Source organism: Eulemur rufifrons, chromosome 4 (assembly GCF_041146395.1).
Source record: "Eulemur rufifrons isolate Redbay chromosome 4, OSU_ERuf_1, whole genome shotgun sequence".
Lineage (NCBI taxonomy): Eukaryota > Metazoa > Chordata > Mammalia > Primates > Lemuridae > Eulemur > Eulemur rufifrons.
The window spans coordinates 1,027,023-1,049,895 of NC_090986.1; the positions used below are offsets into that span (position 1 = coordinate 1,027,023).

At 37.1% G+C, this 22,873-nt stretch overlaps 1 protein-coding gene across 1 annotated transcript; it reads right to left on the minus strand.

Moving 5' to 3' along the window:
• Window positions 1-6,775: 6,775 nt before the first annotated feature.
• Window positions 6,776-7,831, minus strand: LOC138382882 (olfactory receptor 2G6-like). Its single transcript, XM_069467500.1, has one exon. The coding sequence runs from the start codon at window positions 7,829-7,831 to the stop codon at window positions 6,776-6,778; it is 1,056 nt and encodes a 351-aa protein (XP_069323601.1).
• Between the last annotated feature and the right edge of the window lie 15,042 nt (window positions 7,832-22,873).

The following is a 22,873-nucleotide window of genomic DNA, read 5'->3' on the forward strand; positions in this document are numbered from 1 at the left end:
GACATTCTCTAAGATTGACCATGTCCTAGGACATAAATCATGTCTTCAAAAATTCAAAAAAATAGAAATTATACCATGCATCTTCTCAGATCACAGCGGAATAAAAGTAACAATGAACACAAACAGAAACCCTCACTCTTACTCAAAGTCATGGAAGCTAAATAACTTTCTCCTGAATAATTATTCTATAAAAGAAGAAATCAAGATGGAAATCAAAAATTTCTTTGAATTAAATGACAATGGAGATACAACTTATCAAAATCTATGGGATACAGCTAAAGCAGTCCTGAGAGGAAAATTCATATCCATAAATGCCTATATCAAAAAGACAGAAAACATGCAAATAGACAACCTAACGAATAGACTCAAAGAGCTGGAGAAAGAAGAACAGAACGATCCCAAACCCAGCAGAAGGCGAGAAATTACTAAGATCAAATCAGAACTAAATGAAAAGGACAACAAGGAAACTATAAGGGAAATTAATAAAACAAAAAGTTGGTTCTTTGAAAAGATAAACAAAATAGACACACCCCTGGCTAGACTAACCAAGAGCACAAAAGTAAAATCTCTAATAACCTCCATTAGGAACATGAAAGGAGAAATCACAACCGATGCTACAGAGATACAAGATATTATCTATGAATTCTACAAAAATATTTATGCACACAAACTGGAGAACGTGGAGGAAATGGACAAATTTTTAGAAACACATAGTCTTCCCAGGCTCAACCAGGAAGAAATAGAGTACCTGAACAGACCAATATCAAGAACTGAAATCGAAACAGCAATAAAAAACCTTCCCAAAAAGAAAAGCCCTGGTCCAGATGGGTTCACACCTGAATTTTACCATACATACAAAGAAGAACTGGTGCCCATCGTACATAAACTATTCTCCAATATTGAGAAGGATGGAGTTCTCCCCAACACGTTCTACCAAGCCAATATAACATTAATACCAAAACCTGGAAAGGACACAACAAAAATAGAGAACTACAGACCAATTTCCCTCATGAATATAGATGCAAAAATTTTCAATAAAATACTAGCAAATCGAATCCAAGTACTTATCAAAAAAGTAATCCACCACGACCAAGTGGGCTTCATCCCCGAGATGCAGGGGTGGTTCAACATACGTAAATCTATAAATGTAATTCACCACATAAATAGAAGCAAAAACAAAAACCATATGATACTCTCATTAGATGCAGAAAAAGCATTTGACAAAATTCAACACCCTTTTATGATAAAAATGCTTAACAAAATAGGCATAGATGGAACCTACCTAAAAATGATATGAGCCACATATGACAAACCAACAGCCAACATCATTCTGAATGGGGAAAAATTGAAAGCACTCCCACTTACAACTGGAACCAGACAGGGCTGCCCACTGTCCCCATTACTTTTCAACATAGTATTGGAAGTCCTTGCGAGAGCTATCAGGCAAGAGAGCAGAATCAAGGGAGTCCAAATAGGGAAGGAAGAGATCAAACTCTCACTTTTTGCCGATGATATGATGTTATATCTGGAAAACCCCCAGGATTTAACCAAGAGACTCCTGGAATTGATTAACGAATACAGCAAAGTCTCAGGCTACAAAATTAATATACACAAATCAGAGGCATTTATATATGCCAATAACAGTCAATCGGAAAACCAAATTAAAGACTCAATACCCTTCAAAATAGCAACAAAGAAACTAAAATATCTAGGTATATATCTAACTAAAGAGGTAAAGGACCTCTATAAGGAAAACTATGAAACACTGAGAAAAGAAATAGCAGAACTTGCAAATAGATGGAAAAATATACCATGCTCGTGGATCGGAAGAATCAACATTGTTAAAATGTCTATACTACCCAAAGTGATCTACAGATTCAATGCAATCCCTATTAAATTACCAACATCATTCTTTACAGACATAGAGAAAATAATTATACACTTTGTATGGAATCAAAGAAGACCCCGTATAGCAAAAGCAATTTTAAGCAACAAAAACAAAATGGGAGGTATTAATTTGCCAGACCTCAAACTATACTACAAGGCCGTGGTTCTTAAAACAGCCTGGTACTGGCACAAGTGCAGGGACACAGACCAGTGGAACACAACAGAAAATCCAAATATAGAACCATCCTCATATAGTCACCTAATTTTTGACAAAGCGGGAAAGAATATACTCTGGGGACAAGAATCCCTATTCAACAAATGGTGCTGGGAGAATTGGTTAGCCACTTGTAGAAGACTGAAACAGGACCCACAGCTTTCACCTCTCACAAAAATCAAATCACGGTGGATAACAGACTTAAACCTTAGGCGTGATACAATCAGAATTCTAGAAGAAAATGTAGGAAAGACTCTTACAGACATTGGCCTAGGCAAAGAATTTATGAAGAAGACCCCCAAGGCAATCATAGCAGCAACAAAAATAAATGAATGGGACATGATTAAATTAAAAAGCTTCTGCACAGCCAAAGAAACAGTCATGAGAATAAACAGACCACCTACAGAATGGGAAAAAATATTTGCATACTACACATCAGATAAAGGACTGATAACAAGAATCTATTTAGAACCCAGGAAAATCAGCAAGAAAAAATCAAGCAACCCTATCAAAAAGTGGGCAAAGGACATGAATAGAAATTTTTCAAAAGAAGATATAAAAACGGCTAACAAACATATGAAAAACTGTTCAACATCTCTAATCATCAGGGAAATGCAAATCAAAACCACAATGAGATATCACTTAACCCCAGTGAGAATGGCCTTTATCAAAAAAACCCAAAACAACACATGTTGGCGTGGGTGTGGAGAGACAGGAACACTAATACACTGCTGGTGGGACTGCAAACTAGTGCAACCCCTGTGGAAAGCATTATGGCGGTATCTTAAACAGATTCAAGTAGACCTGCCATTTGACCCAGCAATCCCATTACTGGGCATATACCCAAAGGAAAAAAGGTCATTCTGTAACAAAGGCACATGTACCCAAATGTTTATAGCAGCACAATTCACAATAGCAAAGATGAGGAAACAACCCAAATGCCCATCAATACATGATTGGATTAGTAAACTGTGGTATATGTATACCATGGAATATTACTCAGCTATAAGGAATGATGAAGATACGACATCTCTATGGTTCTCCTGGAGAGAGTTGGAACCCATTCTATTAAGTGAAGTATCCCAAGAATGGAAAAACAAGCATCACGTGTACTCACCAGAAAATTGGTTTCCTTGATCATCACCTAAATACAAATCTGGAAACGACACCAATTGGACATCAGACTGAGGTGGGGGGTGGGGGAGGGGATGGGGGTATGCCTACACAATGAGTGCATTGCGCACCGTTTGGGGAGTGGTAACACTTCAAGGTGCTGACTCGGGAAAGGGGGGGTGGGGAAAAATATGAAACTATTGTTTTTAACTTGCACTGTTCACTTAATAATTTATCATGAATATTTCTCATATTATTTCATATCATTGTACAAGAAATAATGTATACATTATGAGGACATACCGTATCTAACAAGATATACTGTTAGACTCTTTGATTCTGTAAAATTAAATTGAAAAAAAAAAAAAGAATCTTCACATGATATGTACCCCTTTAGGTGTTAAAATTGACAAAATCTATTACATAAAAATTTAAACCTACATTTGGCAGAACTTATCATAAGCAAAGTTTTTACTAATTTAACTAATTCCAGACTAGGAGACATATTAAAACAGTTCTTTAAACACCATAATTTAAATAAAATAATTACAACAATAAAAGTAAGTAAATGGGACCTGATCAAATTAAAAAGCATCTGCACAGCCAAGGAAACTATCATTACAGCAAATAGACAGCTTGCAGAATGGGAGAAGATATTCTCAGGCTACACATCTGATACAGGGCTGATAACTAGAGTCTACATAGAACTCTTACTGATTTCAACAAGAAAAAATCAAACAACTCCATTAAAATGTGGGCAAAAGACATGAACAGAAACTTTTCAAAAGAAGACAGACTAATGACCAATAAACATATGAAAAATGCTCAACATCTCTGATCATCAGGGAAATGCAAATCAAAACCACAATGAGATATCACTTATCTCCAGTGAGAACGGCTTTTACCAAAAAGTCCCAAAACAACAAATGTTGGCGTGGATATGGATAGTTAGGAACACTAACACACCGCTGATGGGACTGCAAACTAGTACAACGTCTATGGAAAGTAGTATGAAGATCCCTCAAAGAGCCATAGTAGAACTACCATTTGATCCTATAATCCCATTACCAGGCATCTACACCCAAAGGAACAAAAGACATTCTATAAAAGAGATATCTGCACTCTAATGTTTATAGCAGCACAATTCACAATTGCAAAGATGTGGAAACAACTCAAGTGCCCATCAAGACATGAGTGGATAAATAAAATGCGGTATGTATATACCATGGAGTTCTACTCAGCCATAAAAACTAGTGAACTAATAGCTTTGTTGTTAACCTGGCTGGAACTGGATACCATTCTTCTAAGTGAAGTATCACAAGAATGGAAAAACAAGCACCATATATACTCACCATCAAATTGGTATTAACTGACTTAACTGACCAACACTTAAGTGCACATATAATAATAACATTCATCAGCTGTCAGGTTGGAGGGGGGAGGAGAGGATGGGAATATTCACACCTATTGGGTGTGGTGCACACCGTCTGGGAGATGGACATGCTTGAAGCTCGGACTCAGGTGTGGCAAAGGCAATATATGTAACCTAAACATTTGTACCCTTGTCATACGCTGGAAAAAAAGTCCCAAAACAACAAATACTGATGTGGATGTGGAAAGATAGGAACACTGTTACACTGCTGGTAGGACTGCAAATTAGTACAACCCCTGTGGGAAGTAATTTGGAAATATTTCAAAGAGCTAAAAATAGAATACCATTTGATCCAGCAATCCCACTACTAGGCATCTACCGAAGGGAAAAAAGACATTCTATAATAAAGACATCTTTCCTCGAATGTTTATGGCAGCACCATTCACAATTGCAAAGATGTGGAAACAACCCAAGTGCCCATCAATACATGAGTGGATTAATAAAATGTGGTATATGTATACCATGGAGTATTACTCAGCTATAAGAAATAATGGAGATTTAGCACCTCTTGTATTATCCTGGATAGAGCTGGAACCCATCTTTCAAAGTGAAGTATCCCAAGAATGGAAATACAAGCACCACATGTATTCACCATCAAACTGGTACTAACTGATCAACACTAAGGTGCTCACATGGCAGTAATAGTTACTGGGTGCCGGTAGGGTGGGGGTAAACCCACAACTAATGGATGTGGAGCACACTGTATGGGGGAAGGACACCCTTTTAGCCCTGGCTTGGGCGAGGCAAAGGCATTGTATGTAACCAAAATGTTCGTACCCCCATAATATTCTGAAATTAAAAAAGAGGTGTAAATTGAACCGGCTGTATTTGGAGGGGCACCCCTGAATCATTCAGTAAACTCTCTTTATGCTTTTTTTTTTCTTATATGTGCAGACATTTTGCCTTCAATACAGGCATTTCAAGTACAGACAGGCCCAAACTTTGTCCTTAATACTTGTAGAAGGCTGACATATTCCCACACAAACGTAAATTATGGATGAGACTCAGTTTTCTTTTCTGTCATCGTAAGTCCAGATCACTTGACTTTCACACATCCCTGATTCTGTCTGTATTTTCCTTTCCATGAATGTTTTTGTGCTTCTTTTTTTCCTTACGGATGCCATAAGGAGATGAAGTATTAAATACAATTAAGATTGTAGACTAAATCACTTTTTTTTCCCCATAATTGCATAGTTTTAAAGTACTTGAGGCTGACAAATTGATGAAGTTCAATGTTTTGGGGGAGAGGGAGAGAGATGGGGGTGGGGGTGGAATCAGGAGTTAAGAGTTTGGTCGAATATAGGAACACAGTTATTGCTGCGGTGCTGCTGGACATCTCAGGCTTGTCTCTGGTTTGGAAACCAAAGATATAATTATGATCACTGACACAAGATTGTGTGTGGGCTTTATATTTCCAATTTTAAGATATGAAATTACATAAGTAACTCTTTCTTCTTCAGTAACTCTTTCTTCTTCAGTAACTCTAACCTTCTTCAGAGGTTAAAGCCAGAATAATTACTTTATGGTAGATTTTATGAATTGTCTATAAACATGCTAAAACACTTACATTTTAGGATACGGCACTTTTACTCAGCTTTTAAACACCTCAATGAAAAGAACTGATCTAAATAGTATGTGAATTGATGTGCTTAATGTGAGCTAGCTTACTGATCCCCTTAATTTAAACGTAAAACGTTAATATTATAGTCATTATTTGCATCCCACATTTCTATGCAACCAGGATATCACAACTCTCAATTATGTTTGTATTTCTCATGTTGTAAATAAGCTAATACAGGGATCTGGGTCCATTCTCTGGATAAAAGTGACATATTGTGGGAAAATGATCATATATTTTTCCACAGCCATTCATACATAAATTGCTTTGCCTATTCATATAATTCATATAATATAACACGTGAAAATGTAGAAATGGCAACATGTGTCCTGTGTTGCGGGAACATATGATGGGGCAAATAATTTTGCACAGAGGGTGAGAAGGATGGCGTTTCCATACACCCGGAGAGTGCAGGTCCCATTTGAGCTGACCTTTTAAGCAATTTTCCAGGCGGACCAGCACACCGGCTAGAAACAGTGAACGCGTGAGCATTGGCAGCGTGGTGGAAGAACTAGAGCGTAGAACCTTGGGATCTGTGAGGAGGGTGTTCGGGAAGGACCAGCAGCCTCGTGCCCTGAGCCGTCCATCTCCTTGTGGGGTGCCGGGTCTTCCGTGCGTCCCTGCGGCCCGGCCCAAGAACACCTCCCACCATCAGCGCCCTCAAGGCCGCTTTCACATCTTTGTTTCTCAGAGTGTAGATAATGGGGTTTAAAAGTGGGGTCACTATGGTATAGAAAAGAGAAACAAACTTCCCCTGGTTTTTGGAGCTACTTTTGGCTGGTTGCAGGTACATGAAAATGATGGTCCCATAGAAAACGATGACGACCGCCAGGTGAGAGGAGCAAGTCCCAAAGGCCTTTTGGCGCCCTGCAGCTGATTGGATTCTTAGCACGGCTTGGGTTATAAAGCCATAGGAGACTAAGATGAGTGACACAGGGACAATTAGAAAGACTACACTGGCCACGAAGAGTTCTGCCTCGTTGACCGTTGTGTCCCCACAGGCCAGTTTGATGAGCACTGGCACCTCACAGAAAATGTGGTCCAGTTTGCGGTGACCACAAAGAGGCAGCCGCACAGTAAGGGAGCACTGAATTAGGGAGGTGACGAGGCCACTGAGCCACGCTGTGCCGGCCAGGGACGCACAGAGCCTAGGGTGCATGACGGCTGCGTAGCGCAGGGGCCGGCAGACGGCAGCATAGCGGTCATAAGCCATGACCGCCAGGAGGACACACTCAGATGACCCCAGCCCCATGGCCACGTAGAGCTGGGCCACGCATGCGCCGTAGCTCACGCTCCTGTCTTCCGTGGCCATGGTAACCAGCAGCTGCGGGGCAACGCTGGAGGTGAAGCAGAGGTCCCCGCAGGAGAGGTTGCGGAGGAAGAAATACATCGGCGTGTGGAGTTTGGGGTCCAGGTGAGATACCAATATGATGGCGGTGTTTCCCAAAAGGCTTAAGATGTAAAAGTGCAAAATGATGACAAAAAGGAACCTCTCTAGCTGGGGCTGATCTGAAAATCCCAGGAGAAGAAATCCCTCTTCAGAGCTGTTGTTGTTGGTTTCCTCCATTTTCCTGTAGCTCTAGTTCATAAAGTCAGTCTGGGGGAAAGAAAACAGTGAGGTCGACATGGTAATCCACAGTTGTGTGATTGTCTTCCTGAAACATCCCCTCGGCCCTGCCGCAAAGACTGTAACGCTTGCCTCTGTCTACATCCGCCGGCAGGAAATGCCGCCCCTCCCACTCTCGTGTAATGAGATCTCATTCGGACAGCAAAATCATTGTGTTAATATTCATTTTATTCATTTTTATTTGTAGTTTTTCATTCTTTCTTTGCCTATTTTTATACTTTGCCCACTTTTACACTATTTGTATTTTATAATGATCTATTTGTGCAGTAAAGCAGCTGACCTAGCATTCTTTCTTATGGAAATATTTTATTTTATATTTATATAAATCTTGACCAACGTTGAAAAGCCATTATCAAAGTAATGTTGTCTAATGCCAAATCAAAATAAGTTGCAGAATGTGTAAAAATGAAACCTGTATATATTTACTGCATATCTATAGTATTTATATAAGTGAAACTACATGAGAAGCCAAATCAAAATTAATGAGAAAAATAGGTAAAACAGAAGACTAAGAAAAATTACACAAACTCCGCCAGTGGGTGTCAGGCACCTCAGATTTGCTACCTGTGATTATCCGTAGAGAAAATGTGGATTCCAGTGAGATGAAGCAGGGTGTGAAGCCCAAATGTGAACTGTGCTACCTCCAAACCCACAAGGAAGATGATGAGAAATTGCTTACTGGATACGACACGTTATTTGGGTAACAGATACCTTATAAGCCCTGACTTGACCACTGTGTAATCTGTGCATGTCACAAAATTTCAGGTGTACCCCATAAATTTGTACAAATAAAGAAAATTTTGAAAAGTAAAAAATTTTAAAACCAGAAAATATAAAACCAGATGTTTTGGCTGTGTGTATCTTCAGTAGCAAGAATGAAAAGAATCAAATGTTAAACTTACAGGCATCTTGCACTCAAATTGTGATTGATTACTTACAGCTTATAATGCTTTTGAACACACGCACACACACACAGACACACACATCACCATATACTTTCGGGGGATACTACCTTATTTCTGCAAGTACATACAGATTTCTCCAAGGTCAGAAGCTGTGGAATTTAAAACTTTGTTTCCTTAAGGCAATGTTGAGACAAAATTATACAAACGCCCCCTTTGATCAAGAAATCACACAAAACAGTCTTTATTTGAGTTAGGATCACTTAGGGGAAAGAAAAAAATCATTTGGTTCTCAAAGCACTTTGCTCATTCCCTATGTTATTCACTACTAGTGTTGCTAACAAAGAATGTTAAGAATGGGCAACAGTTAAAATTCAGAGCCTAAATAATGGATACCATATACTGAGAAAATAATATGATTGAACCCATTTCCTAGAAATTACATAAATATACGCATATGCACACTTGCATGTATGTGTATGTGTGTATTTGCCAATGTCTCCCGTCACCCTCTCCGCCACTGCTTTCTCCTAGTGGACCTCGTTTCTGCCTGGGCCTTTGGGAGAGCCCTCTGATAATCCTGCATAACCTTTATCTCATTCTTCTCATTGTTCACAGAGGCAAACAGAACGCAACTTTTCAAATATAAAACGGGAGTTTTGTGCTGCCATAAACATTTCAGTGCAAGTGTCTTTTTGCTAAAATGATGTATTTTTCTTTGGGTAGATACCCAGTAATGGGATTGTTGAATCTAATGGTAGGTCTGCTTTTAGCTCTTTGAGGAATCTCTGTAGTGTTTTCTACAGGGGTTATACTAGTTTGCAGTCCCACCAACAGTGTATAAGCTGTAGATATGAAATCAACTCATGAGTGGATCAATAAAATGTGGTGTCCATACCATGGAGTACTATACTCAGCCCTAAAAAGGAAGGAAATAATGTCTTTTGCAGCAACTTGAATGGAACTGGAGGTGAGTATCCTAAGTGAAGTGTCTCAGGAGTGGAAAAACAACATCACATGCTCTCACCAACTGGGAGCTAAACAGTGGGTACACACGGAAACAAAGAGATGTAAAGAACATTGGAAACTAAGGAGGGGAGAGGGTGGAGGGGCGTGAGGAATAAAACTTACCTATGGGGTACAAGGCACTCTCCTGATGGTGGGCACACTGAAAGCCAAGGCTTCAGTCAGCATTACATAGAGTAGTCATGTAACAGAAACAATTGTACCCCCTTAACATGTAGAAATTCTTTTTAAAAGAAGAAGTTTTGGGTTCTGGCATAAACCTTTAGCTATTCTGCTAATCTTAATCTTTATATTTGTATTCTTAAAATGTATACCAAACATTCAAAACAATGAATAATAGAAGAATGTACAGGTGATAATTTCAATGAAATCGGAAGAAAGAAACCTCACCAACTACAGATCAGATGTAAGGAAGAAAGAAGACACCGAGACTCATCAGAATGAGTGCAGAAAACCAAGATTTGGACCGGGAGATCCTGCAAGGAAGAAAAAGGGGACTCAAGCTTCCTGGTGGTAGCAGCGCTCAAAAAATATGAGGAAACACCTTCCTCTAGAAGGAGAAGTCCTCCCCTACGTGTGAAGCGCCCTGTACAGCTCTGATAAAGGAGGAGGCGGGGAGTAATCCAAGTGCAAGTGCAGCAAAAGGTGTGGAGACAGCTTGGGAGGAGGAGTGGAGCCCACCGGGGGCGTTTTCTGAACTGTGGGTTCATGGAGCCAGGCACGGCAGGCGTGAGGAAGGTGGTCGGAGGTGCAGGGGAGAAGGCAGCAGGAATGCATGTAGCAAAGCAGGAGAGCGGAGAAACCGGGAAAGACTCCCCGTGCCTGCAGCCCTGTGCAGTCCAGCTGGGGATAACTTCAGGGGCAAAGCAAGTCTTTATGATGCATGAAAATGCAGTTTCCTTCAGACAATACTATTGAAAAAAGACAACTAAAAATTAGGAGTCAACTTCTTAGCAGAATAAATACATTTACCTCCAAACTGTTGCCATAAAGAAAAACTAAATCGTGACACACTATCTAGATTTGATTACAAAGAAAATATCCTTAATAAAGCAATTTTAGCAATGAGAAATCACCATGGGGCAGAAATACAAGCAAGCAGAGAACTGATAACCTATCAAGAAGAGGCAATTGTCAGACAACATAAAGATGTAAAATGGGAATTAACTGGAGTTAGGAGGGAATTTAAGAAAATGATGGAAAATAAGCTGAATAATTGCTTCATGAAATTATGCAGCAGTAAAATAATATTTAAAGTTGATAAATCAAGTAGTGAAACATGAAGCATATTTAAAAATATAGTAAAAAACAGTAAAGAGAAATATTGACTAAAATTGAATGATAAAGGAAGAGAAGAAAAAGAAAGCTATTTTATCTTTACTCATGCTATCAGACCAAAAGATTTTGTGTAAATAGAAGGCTGACTATGAGTATTTCAGTCTTTATAAAATATTTTTATATTTCATAAAAGTACTGGCATAAAGATAATACTAGAAATATAAATATTTTATTGATGGGAAAAAATTAAATAGTAGACCACATAATGAAGGAATTTTTAAAATAAAGAGAGGAAGCTAACATAAAATAAAATGTGAGAGAATGCAATTAAACCTACTGGACACATCAGTGAACGTCGGTGGGCTTGGCAGCCACGAAGCAGAAGGTCCCCTTCTCCCCGCGCTGCATTCTCGTCCCGCGCACCCCACCCAGCTCTTCCGTTCAGGCAGGTCTCTTCCCTGCTCTTTGGCTCTCAGAGATGATTTCCATGACCAGTGAACATAGAATAGTGATATGCCCCTTATCCTATTTCATTTTTCTGCATAAATTAATGATCCCTAGGCCCGGCGTGGTGGCTCACACCTGTAATCCTAGCACTCTGGGAGGCGAGGCAGGAGGATCACTCGAGGTTAGGAGCTTGAGACCAGCCTGAGCAAGAGCGAGACCCCATCTCTACTAAAAATAGAAAGAAATGATTTGGACAGCTAAAAAATATATATAGAGAAAAAATTAGCCAGGCATGGTAGCGCATGCCTGTAGTCCCAGCTACTCGGGAGGCAGAGACAGGAGGATGGCTTGATCCCAGGAGTTTGAAGTTGCTGTGAGCTAGGAAGACACCATGGCACTCTAACCTGGGCAACAGAGTAAGACTCTGTCTCAGAAAAAAAAAATAATGATCCCTAATGTATTTTCTACAATTATTTATTATCTCTTCTACACGATAGAATGTAAGATCCATGACATGACACATTTTACTTATTTTATCACTGATATCTCTTGAAAACCCAACACAGTGCCAACCGCAAAGTAGATACTCAAAAATAAATATTTCCTAACTAAATATGTTTACTCATTTGGAGGGAGGAGAGGATTGGGTCAAGATAAGGACTCAGAACACCTACTGCTAGGATGATAATGAAAAGAGAGCATCATGTTAGTGGTACACTTAAAATTAAACAATGTCAATACTGAAAATATTTGTAAGGTGTAGTTGAAAAGAGATATAATAGTGACACATTTACCCATGATTGCTCAGAAATTTAATTTTCCAGGTAAATTAATTTCTCAGGTGATTAAAGCTTATTTTTTAATTTCTTGTTTTAGATAACCTTTTAGATTATGTATTATACATGTATCTATATATTATTAAAAGTGATTGAAAGTAATTTGTCCATATTATATTAAAGCATTATAGCTGTGAATATGGTGTCAGTGTTGTTAGTAATCCTGCACTTTCTTCTCCTGCTACCTCTTGCCATTCATAGGAGAAATCACTGTGAACAGAATTTAAACACAATTGTTCCATCCCCAACACCCTAAAGTCTCTGTCTCTCCTTTCCTATTACACACACACACACACACAAAATCTTTCTTAAGCTTGAAAAAAAAGAATTAATGGAAGATGAAGATTATCAATTTATTATTGCCACTCTTAAAGTTCAAAAAATTCCAAAGTACTAATATATGGCTTATATGAAATTCTATGGCACTTCTTTTGAATACATGGATGTATATGTTTATGCAAGCTTTATTGTGTATATATGCCTCTGTTTTGATAAAGTAGAGTTATTTCACGTCATGACTGCATTTTCTATTGTCATTCAGATAAGAATATTTTCAATTTTGATTTAAATAGAATTCTTACATATACACATTCTGATTTATACCCATTTATGTTTTGTGTGACATCAACTCCATGTCATTTGCTCAGGGCAAGATTTTAATAACTGAACTTAACAATAATCCTTCTAGTTCCCAATGTTCCTGAACATTTCATTTCCCTTTCTCATCATCTAAGAGCTGCTGGATCCTTGAACTTGATATTCTTTTTCTGGAGCTCAATGCTAAGCTCTACTGAGTGATAATTATGATCCAAGAATGGATGGAAGAATTCTAGGATGCCGTGGGTCTTTCTGTCTCTGTGAATCTTAACATTTATAGGTTTATGAAGACTGTCTTGTCTGAAGCCAGTTAGCTTCACGGGTTAGCATCGTGGTCTAAGGAGGTGACCATAATGACTGGACTCAGAAAAGAAACAAGTTTTCTGTTGGCAATATTCACATGTTTGTTCACTTGATCTACGGTCCAATAAGTATAAAGTTTCAGTTATGCTGGATGAATAAGTTCTAGAGATCTTCTGTGCAACATCGTGCCTGTAGTTGACAAAACTTCACTGTGCACTTAAAAATTTGTTAAGAAGGTAGCTCTCATGTTGAGTGTTCTTACCTCAATCAATCAGTCATTCAGTTCCATCATGAGCCACACTCTGAATTCAGCCCTGGAGATACTATGATGAGCACGTTTATATGTGGCAAAAGACCCCCATGAAGCTTAAAATATTTTACTAAAATAAGTAATCATCTGAACAAAAGTCAAAGCCTTCTTTATAGTGTGATATGAATGGGCACAAACAGAGTGGTTTTAACATTCTGTTTCTTTCTCTGGCTTGTAGAGAGGATTTATAACCAGTAAAATTCATCAGTGAGAATGAAACCATATCAGTGTTTGCCAAAAACTACTCTTTAAAATAAGGGATAATTTTGGTCCAATCTACTTGGCATGATCTTACCTTGTCAGATAGATGATCTATTTGAAATTGGAAAAGGCTTTTCATTTCAATTCTTCGTAAACCTACATAATCATGAACACACACTTACCTAGATTACAGATGGGTCAAGTTTAGGGACATGTTTAACGTACACTATAATTTTTGGTTGTAATTGATCAGCAAATTTACATCCATATGTTCATCCAAGTTAGTTTTCTCACAAAAATTTTAGAAATGTGGACATTTCTCTATGCAGGATTTGTGATCCATGCATTGAACATGTTATAATTCACGTGCAATATTTGAGAATACCTGATATTGTAGGTGATCACAACTTCTTGGATGGTCCTTTCTGGTCTAGTATTTTTTGTGTGATTCCAATGATAAATCTCAGATAATATAAATAGCAAACATCTAAAATACTGAGAAAAGAGTATACAACTTATAATTGGAGGAGAGAGGGTAGCAGACGCCCCACTAGTGATACACAGGAGGTCGGGTGCATGGCCTGCTTTTTCTGTATTGTTGCATATGTAGGGGGAAGAAAAGTAAAACCCACAGAGTGACCATATGCTACACAGACTGAACCTGAAATAATGAGTAGTTCTGAGAGGGAATGAAAAATGGTGATTTCCTATAGGGATAAAGGGCCTGGATTCAGAGTGTAGCTCATTTATACTTGTCACACCACAGGGACTACAGTCCCAACTCACCCATTAAACTTTGAGAGATTCAATGGAGATTTATGGTCGTGGGATCTCTCCTTCTGGGGAAAAAAGGCCTTACCATCCAATTGACCAAATACTCTCAAGGGAAATCTAATGAACAGAAAATATACAATTACATTTACAAATCTGGGCTTATTCTTTAATGTTTAATTAAAAATACATCTATTAATCACTTCAAAAAATTTTGAGATTAGAAATCAGAAGTGGATTTTGATTTATTAAATAAGTTAAAAGAATAAAATATAAAGGAAAATGGCATTTGGAAGCAAAAAGAAGAATAACATTCAAAAGAAAAAAAATTTAAGGCAATTAAAAAGCATATTGACTCAATTTATAAATAAAAGTTATTTTATGTGACACTATGATAAAATTTGATTATTTGCTCCAAGGAGATGAAATGACTTTAGAAGTCTTTTAAATCAAATACCAATGTATCTTTATGGAACTACTATGTGCTTGTCACTGTTCTTATTTCTGTGAAGATGATACATAATATAAATAGCCAAATGGGTGGAATCCTCCTGAAGGGTGGATGGGCAATCGCAGAGTTACTGAGCCGGGGGTTACCACAGATTCAGATCACCTCGGTTAAGATCTTCGCTTTATATTTGAGGAACTGGAGCTTCAGAAACTTCACGAGTTACGAAAGTCCCACCTCACACAGAGCAACCTCAGAGCCCAAGCCGCATTTCCGAGATCGGGTTTGTGTGTCTGTGTCATTGAGCCCTAAAGAGGTAGGAAACCTAACGCACTAAGGAGCAGCACAGCTAGGACAAAAGTGCTGGAATGATGCAACAACTGCGTTACCCGACAAGAGGAGAACGCCTTCACTAAATGAGATCAAGATCAAGGGCAAGATGGTCCTGTTCATTGGATTCAATCCAAATTAGATCTTCACCTTAACTCCAAATTTTTGTTAACAAAGATGAATGCTTTAATTATACAATATGAGTTAAGTAATGATATATAAATATGTTTGACCAAAATTATATATCTATCTTTTTAATAAATTACCGATAGTAATAAATAGTGAACACTAAATATTGCTTCAGGGTTAGGTTCCAAATGTAAATGTAGTAAGTGAAGATTGTTTTTGCGTTGTTGTTCTTGCTGCTGTTTTTTGAGTATCCACCATTGCCAAGTAAAGAGGGAATGGTCAGCAAACCTTGCATTCACAGAAGTTACCAATTCATAAATAACCTCATATTACTTGGGTAATCACATACTTTGCTAATATAATTTTTGCTGTATTTTTAAAAGGCATGTACAGCTATGGTGACAAATAGTAAGACCAGACACATTTTTAGTATAAGGAAAAGTTTGCTTTAGGAAATGATATTTAAGGTGGATAAAGATGATTAATAGAATTATCCAGTGAGGGAAGAGACCATAGTGGTCCTGAGTGGACATATGCTGAGAACATATGGGTTTTTGAGTGTTAAAGAAATGTCAAAGCAAGGGAAATTCTACACAGAAAACATGCAGGCAAGGAAAATGCAATTTCCAAAGTTTCTTCCATGTGGCTGCTGTTTTCTAGATAATCAGAAAATGAAGATTAACAGAAAAAAGAAAAAAATTCAAAATTAACATGCCCATCTTTTATCTAAAGCAATTATAGGATTATTGTATTAATACATAATATAACATGATATTAATAACTCTTCACTCTGTTGGATATAGTCATAGTCTTGTGAAATGCTTTGGCACATGAAACATGAGCAAGGTTGACATGTAGACTTTCCAGTAATAGAATGAAAAACCATCATTTGTTCACTGGGTTCTTTTCTTCTGTTTCCCTATGCCCAGCAATATTCCAAAGAGAAGCTGGTTCTAAAATATAGAGCCACAGTCAACTTACAGTGGCTATGTGGTGTGAGCAAAAAAATAATCTTTTGCTTTTATAAAGTGCAAAGATTTTCATACCACATTTTTTCCACATATCATAGCCAAGACTAGGCTGACATACATTTGATCATTTCCTTGACTCAGACTCTGCCCTCAAGGTGAGTTGTTGCTCCACAGCACAGACCATTCTGCAATTTGTAGTTTCAGGAAAACAAAAGAGCCAATGAAAAAAATACAACTCTCTTATTGATTGTACAGCCTGTCTTCTGTGTCCGTGGGTTCCGCATTTGTGAATTCAACCAGGAGTGGATTGAAAATATTGGGGAAAAATGGAGAGTTGCATCCGTTAGTGAACATGTACAGACTTTTTTCTTGCCATTATTTTCTAAATATGGTATAAAAACTATTTAAAGAGCATTTACATTGTGTTGCATATAAGTAATCTTGAGATGATTTAAAGTATATGGAAGGATTGTGTAGGTTATCTTCAAATTCTACACCATTTTATATAAGGGACTTGAGAATCTATAGATTTGGTGTCTTGTGGGTGGTCCTGGAATCAATCCCCCATGAGTACCAAGGGATGACTGCATATGCACCTGCAGTTTCTGCCTTCAGTGTTACACTTGTAAATGTATTTGACTTCAATTTTATTATATACCATTCTATCCCCCAAATACTCCATTCTAGTATAACTCAACTGAAGCTATTATGTTCCAATCTATTAAACCACCCTGGTGCATAATCTTACATAGTTACTTACATCTACATTTGTGGAAGAGAAAAAAATGCGATGTTTTAAATAAAATGTGAAATTTAAAATGCTATGCCATGCAAGAGAATTATAATCAAATACTATTGAAATACAGAAAAGGAAACCATTAATTGTACAGGAGATTCCTTGTCAACAAATAGTGTATCCAAGAGCTACAGGTAATTGTCCGTCCACATTACCTTGAAAGACTAACCCATCACAATGCAACTGATTCATATCATTAGACTTCTCTTATTTAATTGTCTGGCAGATATTTAAAATTTGTAAAGCAGGGTCCTAAAGAATCAGAGATTGGAGAATTAAGAAGAAAAGGAAAGATTAACAAAAACACTAAACATATGTTGGACCATTTTTGGAAGTGAAAATGTGCATAGGAGTGCTGAAAATCTAATTGTAGTACATGCAAAGAAGACATGGACAAGCCCTTAGAAAATAGTACGAACAGCATTTGAAGTGGCACAGGGGTGGGAGTTTAGAGAGAGATAATAAATTACCTAGTGCTTTATGGAGGGATATAAGGATCTTGGCACTTAGTTTTGCTAAGTATGGCAAGGAACAGATGAAGGACACAATCAATTTATCCCTGTTTGAAAAGGCTCACTGTGAAAAGTGGGTTGAAAACATGCTACAGGAGGGTTAAAAAAAATCAGAAAGAATACACTGAAGTTAGTGCAATAATCTACATAAAAATTCATCATTTCTTGGCCAATGATGGAAACACCAAAAATGATAAGAAGGGATCAAATTTTGGTACATTTTATTGATCCAACAAGTTTTGCTAATGGGTGAGATTTGAAAGAAAGTGAGAAATCAAAAATAACTTCAGGCTTTGTCTGTCTTTGAATTCCCTGGAATAAAACTATAGGAGTAACAAAAGAGTATTTGTGGGGAGGGATAATGAAAGGCGGAGAAAGCAGGAGATTGTTTTGCTCTACTTAGTTTTAGAAGCCATTTAGGTATCAGGTGTGCAGCTGTTTGAATAAGACATGTTTAGGGATAGTATCTGCATTAGAAATATTTACATCTGGGAGTTACTGTCCTATGAAAAGCAGGTAAAACAAGGAGACTAGAGCATTAGAGGGAGCAAACGTGACGGCACAGAGAGAAAGGAGGATTGCTGAAGTGAGGCCTTGGTTGAGGTCAGAGCAGAATCTGCTGCACACAGGTCAAGTCGAGGCTCTAATAGAAGCAGGGAGCTTCTCTACGGTAGTAAGAGAAAACACAAAACATGTAGGCATACACACAGATATGTGGGTGTGGGAAAATCTTCACGAAGTTCTCTTCTTAGTGAACTTCACCCATTTCTTGGAGATTATAAGAACAAAGGCCTACAGCGCAGAAAGCAGACAGGGGTTTAGGTGTTTTGGAGGTTTGAGTGGAGAGACATCAGTATAAAACAAGTCATTTAGGACAGTGAGACAGGAGGTGGACCTGGGGAACGTAGGATGACTCCTGGACATAGGAATCTAGGGTGTGGACACTTGGGGCTGTTTCCGTGTCTTCGCTACTGTGAATAATGCTGCAATAAACATGTGAGTGCAGATATCTGTCTGAGATATTGATGCTGATTTTTTTTTTTTTTACCCAAAAGGGAGATTGCTAGATCATATTGTAGTTTTAATTGTTTGAGAAGCCTCCACACTGTTTTCTATACCGACTGCATCTGCTCACATTCGCACCAGCAGTGTACAAGGCTCCCGTTCCACGTCCACACCACAGCCCGCACCGTAGCTCTTGTCTTTGTGGATACGTTTGTAAGATGGTGTCTCATTGCAGTTTCCTGATGTCAGTGATGTTCAGCATGTTTTCATGTAAAAGCTAGCCATTTGTATGCTGTCTTTGGAAAAAAAATCTATTCAGGCTTTTTGCCCATTTTAAACTATTTTTGCTATTGACTTGTATGTGTCCTTATATATTTTGGATATTAACTTCTTATTGGATACGTAGATTGCAAATATTTTTTCCAATGTGTAGGTTGTCCTGTTATTTCATTGACTGCTTCCTTTGCTATACAGAAGCATTTTAGTTTGACGTAGTCCTACTTATTTATTTTTGCTTTTGTTTCTTGTGCTTTTGGTGTCATATCCAAAAGAATCATTGCCAAGATTAATGTCAAAGAGCTTTTCCTTATGCTTTCTTCTAGGAATTTCATGGTATCAGGTCTAACATTTAAGTTCTTACTCCATTTTAGGTTAATATTTGTGACTGGTGTAAAGTAGGGGTCTGATTTCATTCTTTTGGATGCAGATATCCAATTTTGCCAGACCATTTGTGGAAGAAACTGTCCTTTCCCCCAATGTGTATTCGTGGCACCCTAGTTGAATATTAGTTGATGTATACGTGTGGATTTATTTCTGGGCTCTTGATTCTTTTCCATTGGTCTGTGTGTCTGTCTTTATTCCAGTACCATTACTGCTTTTACTAGCTTTGTAATATAATTTGAAATCATAGAGTGTTTTGCCTTCAACTTTGTTCTTTTTTTCCTCAACTTCATTGGCTAATGGGTGTCTTTTGTTTTTTCACATAAATTCTAGAATTGTTATTGTCAGTTTCTGTAAAATATGCTATTGAAATTGTGTATGGATTGTATTGAATCTATAGATCACTTTGGGAAGTATGGACATTGTAGCAATATTAATTATTCTGATACATAACCACAGGATAACTTTCCATTTATTTGTGTCTTCTTCAGTTTTGTTCATCAATGTCTTACAGTTTCAGTATATAGATCTTTCACCTCCTTGATTAAATTTATTCCTAAATATTTTGGTTTAAATGCTATTGTAAATAGGATTGTTTCCTTCATTTCTCCTCCAGATGGTTCCTTGTTACTGCATAGAAACACAGCTAAATTTTGCATATTAATTTTGTTTCGTGAAGCTTTACTGAATTCATTTATTATTTCTAACAAATTTTTGGTGTATAGTTTTCAGGGTTTTCTGCATATAATATCATGTCATCTGCAAATGGAGACAATTTTACTACTTTGTTTTTAGTTTGAATGCATTTTATTTCTTTCTCTTGTCTCATTGCTCTGATTAGGGTTACCAGTACAATGTTGAGTAGAAGTGGTGAGTGTGGGGACCCTTGTTTTGTTCTTGATCTTAGAGGAAAAGCTTTTCACTTTTCACTGTTTACTATGATGTTAGCTATAGGCTTATCATATATGGCCTTTATTATGTTAGGGTATTCATTTTATACCCAATTTATTGAAAGCTTTTTAATCATTAACAGCTGTTGAATTTTCTCAAATACTTTATCTGTACATATTTAGGTGATCATATAATGTTTATGTTTCATTCTGCTAGTGTGGTATATCAGAGTTATACATTGCAGGAATAAATATGAATCATAATTTATGACCTTTTTAAGATATTATTGAATTCAGATTACTAGTATTTTGTTGAGAATTTTTATAGCTATGATTATCAGTGGTATTGGCCTGTAATTTTTTTCTTGTAGTGACCTATCTGACTTTGATATCAGGGTAATACTGGCATCATAAAATTAGTTTGAATGCACACTTTCTTCCTCAATTTTTTGGAAGAATTTGAGAGTAGTATTAATCTGTCAATGTATTTGGTAGAATTCACCAGTGAAGCCATAAGATTCTGGGCCTTTTTTTGCTGGAAAGTTTAAAAAATTATTATTAATATTATTGCTAATTCAATATCTTTACTAGTTATTAGTTTGTTCTGATTTTTTATTTCTTTGGGATGTATATGTCTAAGAATTTATTCATTTCTTCTAAGTTATTCAGTTTGTTGGCATATAATTGTTCACAGTAGTATCTTACAACCCTTTGTATTTAAGTGGTATGAATTCTAATTTCTCTTCTTTCATTTGTAATTTTATTTGCATTATCGCTATTATTTTTCTTGGTTAGTCTAGCTCAAGTTTGCCAATTTTTCTTATCTTTTCACAGAACCAGCTCTTCATTTTGTTGATCTTTTCTATTGTCTTTATTGTCTCTATTTCTTTCATTCTCTTCTAACTTTTATAATTTCCTTCCTGCTTCTAACTTTTGGCTTAGTTTGTTCTTCCTTTCTAATTCCTGGAGTGTAAAGTTAAGTTGTTTATTTGGGATTTTTGGTGTTTTTTTTTTTAAATGTTGCTGTTAATTTCTTAAAAATTTCCCCTTAGAACTGCTTTTGCTGCATTTCATAAGTTTTGGCATGTTATGTATCTATTTTTGCTTGTCTCAATATATATATATATATATATTTTTTTGAGACAGAGTCTCGGTCTGTTGCCCAGGCTAGAGTGAGTGTTGTGGCATCAGCCAAGCTCACAGCAACCTCAAACTCCTCGGCTTAAGCAATCCTTCTGCCCCAGCCTCCCAAGTAGCTGGGACTACAGGCATGCGCCACCAGGCCCAGCTGATTTTTTCCATATATATTTTTAGTTGGCCAGATAATTTCTTTCTATTTTTAGTAGAGATGGGGTCTCGTTCTTGCTCAGGCTGGTCTCAAACTTCTGACCTCGAATGATCCACCTGACTCGGCCTCCCAGAGTGCTAGGATTACAGGTGTGAGCCACCATGCCCAGCCAATATATTTTTAAATTTCTCTTTTGATCACTTTTTGATCCATTGGTTCTTTATGAGTGTGTTGTTTATTTTCCACATCTTTGTGAATTTTCCAATTTCCCTACTCTTATTTATTTCTAGTTTCATACATTGTGGTCAAAAAGCTACTTGGTATGATTTAAAACTTCTAGAATTTGTTAAGAATTGTTTTGCGGCCTAATGTATGATCTATTCTAGAGAATGTTCCATGTGTGCTTGAGAAGAATACACATTCCTTTTCTGTTGAATGCAGTGTTCCTTATGTGTCTGTTATGGCCATTTGGTCCAGAGTGTCATTCAAATCTGTCTACTTACAGTTTTTCTGTCTAGATAATCTATTCGTTGTTGAGAGTGGCGTATTGTAATCCCTTACTATTATCATATCACCTTTTATTTCTTCTTTCTATTCTGCTAATATTTGCTTCATCAATTTGGGTTTCCCAATGTTGGCTCACAAATATTTAAAATTATGATATCTCACTGATGAAGCTACCCCTTAATCATTACATAATGATGTTCTTTGTCTCTTGTGATTATTTTTGACTTAAAGTGTGTTTTGTCTGGTGTAAGTACAGCCACTCCTGCTCTCTTTCAGTTATCATTTTTGTGAAATATCTTTTTCCTTCTCTATGGCCTATATGTCTCTTTAAAGTTAAAGCAAGTCTCTTGTAGGCATAAAACTATTGGATATTGTTTTGTTGTTGGTTTATTTATTCATTTGATTGTGTGTGTGTGTATCCATTCAGCCACTTTATGTCTTTTGATTGGAGTATGTAATGCTTTCACACTTAAAGTAATTATATATAGATAAGGAATTACTATTGCCATTTTGTTAATTATTTCCTAACTGGTTTTTGTTTTCTCTTTTTTCCCCTTTCTTCTCCTGATGTCTTTTATGATGGTATGTCTTGATTCCTTTCTCTTAATATTTTGCATATCTTTTGTGGTTACCATGATACTTACATAAATATAGTTATAACATTTTATATTAAGTTAGTAGCATCTTAATTTCAATCACATACAAAAACTCTGTAATGCTACTTCGGACCTCATTCACATTTTAGGTTGCTGATGCTATAATTTAATACTGTGTT